At 54.0% G+C, this 2247-nt stretch overlaps 2 protein-coding genes across 2 annotated transcripts; both read left to right on the top strand.

The window, feature by feature from the left end:
• Window positions 1-883: 883 nt before the first annotated feature.
• Window positions 884-1093, top strand: DQ04_10041010 (hypothetical protein; the record flags this gene model as incomplete). Its single annotated transcript, XM_009316136.1, has 1 exon — window positions 884-1093. The coding sequence occupies one exon, from the start codon at window positions 884-886 to the stop codon at window positions 1091-1093; it is 210 nt and encodes a 69-aa protein (XP_009314411.1).
• Window positions 1094-1187: 94 nt separating this feature from the next.
• DQ04_10041000 (hypothetical protein) lies at window positions 1188-2247 on the top strand (the record flags this gene model as incomplete). The annotated part of the gene is made up of 1 exon (XM_009316135.1): window positions 1188-2247. A coding segment is annotated over one exon (1060 nt), but the record flags the coding sequence as incomplete, so codon positions are not given.

Raw genomic sequence — 2247 nt, 5'->3', positions numbered from 1 at the left:
TTCCCAAATATATATATATATATATATATATATATATATACATAATATATATGCCTGTACGATATTTATTTCCCTCAGGGAAAGTGTAAATACAAGAACGTGTACGGTGAGGGCTTTGTTCATGGTGATATTTCTCCTTTGTTCTCATTGTGGGATGTATGGATGGAAAGTATTTGTACCTTTGTGGGGGGTGGTGATGGAGTTTCTTTCTTTGTTGTTGTTGTTGTTTTGTTTTTGATTTCGCCACCCCGGCCACCCTCACAGGGCCCGACTCGCTGCGGGTTCGTGGCCCTTGCGGGTTGAGGCCCGGAAGTGTTGTGCCCCCCTCGTGCAAGTGGCACGTGATACGACAGGGGTGAACGTTTTTTTCTATGTATCATGATGTGTTTATTCGGTTGGTTCCGACGCTGCTCCTGTTGTTGAGATAAAGGGGGAGCCGTGTATGGATTAATATGTTCTTCAATTTGTCCGTTTGTCCTTTTTTTTTTTGGTTTTGTTTTACCTCCTTAAGATCAAGCGGAAACCATCGAAGAACATATTCTGTCTTTTTTGTTGTTGTTGTGTTTCTTCTGTACGTGATAGATGTTGTGTCTGGAAACTGGAAACAAAAACTCAAAGCTTTGTGCTTCCATGCGGAAATAAATGGGCAGCTCTGCACAGCGATGTCTATTGCCCACTGCGTGTGCCTTTTTGTTACATGCTTCGCCGTTGTTCTCGTTTCTTGTTGCTCCTGCCACACTGCATTGCACAAACGTATCTATATATATATATATATATATGTACTACTACTACCACTACTACTAATAGTCGTGATAGCGAATAGACGACAGCACCACATCACTGGTCTCGACGCTGGTTCCTCTGATACACGCAAACGCACACGATGGCAATGAGGCGGACTGACGGGGCGACGGGAGTGTCAAAGTTGCCTCAACGCTCCCCACGGGCGCGGCGTCTGGCGTCGCTAGAGGACGGCGTCGTGCAGTCGCTTGCCGAGGACCAGGCGCTCCTTGTAGAGAGCGTAATTAGGGTATATCACGCGCTGGTGGACGCGAGCCCGCTGCTGGCGTTGGAGCGGCGGCGGGGGNATTAGGGTATATCACGCGCTGGTGGACGCGAGCCCGCTGCTGGCGTTGGAGCGGCGGCGGGGGTCCGGTTTGGATGCTGCTCTGGCGGCCGCGCCCGTGATGGAGGCGGCGCCGCAGTGGGGAACGGAAGCAGGCGGTCAACACCACGGCTGCCGTTGTCATCATAATTGCGCCGCGCCGTCGGCGTCGGACGCGCTGCGGCTTCTCGGAGACGTTGACGCGGCTATTGCTTGGTGCGAGGGGAAGGCGGCGGTGACAGCTCTGCTGTTCCCGCCGGCAGCACACCGTATCCACCGGCCACGCCACTCGTCACACACCGAGGGTCATGACAGCAGCAACAATAACAATAACAACAGCAAGATGAAGGTGAGGGGTTCGACGCCTTCTGATGAGGAAGCCTACTCGCACTGGCAGGAGCCACAGGTGATGCCACGGCGCAACGCGCCGCACGATTATTATGAAACTCCTGATGGAAACATCCGGAGCTGCAGCAGCAGCCGCAGCCGCGCACGTCAGCCCATCACATCACCGCCAACGTTGCCATGCACCGCTACGCGTGGTGTGGACGACGGCGGGTGCAACCTGGACTTTGACCGCTGGACGGCTAGGCAGATAGCGGCGCAGGCACAGCATGACAAGAGGCGTTTGTGGCTGCTTCGATGCGTTGCGGAGGAGGCGGTCCGCCGACACGCTGTCATCGTAGAAGAGCGTCTAGGACGGATTGCCCTACTTGTCACCGCACGCGAGGAAGTAGCGGCAGTGGCAGGATTCCTAGAGACCGAACAGTGGATGAAACAGCAGCACAACAACGTGTGTGAACGGCTCCTTCCATCTACCTATAGACCTCTGGGAGAAGGAATGACTTTTGTGGAAGCTTCACCTCCTGAACCACAGAAGCGGCACGGACGAAAGGAGGACGATCTCGCCCCGTCTCATCGCGACGGAGATGAACAGAAGGCATTAGGAATCTCATGTGCAGCGAAGGGGGTGCAGACATTTGTGAGTGGACCGTGTGTGTCGGGCGTGGCGTGGTCCTCCTTCACATACGCTCTGCTGCACAGTTCAGAGAATATGCAGCGACTCCACATCGATAAAGAGGCACAGCTCTCATGGCAGCTCCTCCTCGCGCAGTGGCAATCGGTAGTGAACCATGTGAACA

Source organism: Trypanosoma grayi, assembly GCF_000691245.1.
Source record: "Trypanosoma grayi strain ANR4 Tgr_1004_V1, whole genome shotgun sequence".
NCBI lineage: Eukaryota > Euglenozoa > Kinetoplastea > Trypanosomatida > Trypanosomatidae > Trypanosoma > Trypanosoma grayi.
The sequence above is the reverse complement of the archived record's forward strand: the minus strand, read 5'-3'. Positions and strand labels throughout refer to the sequence as shown.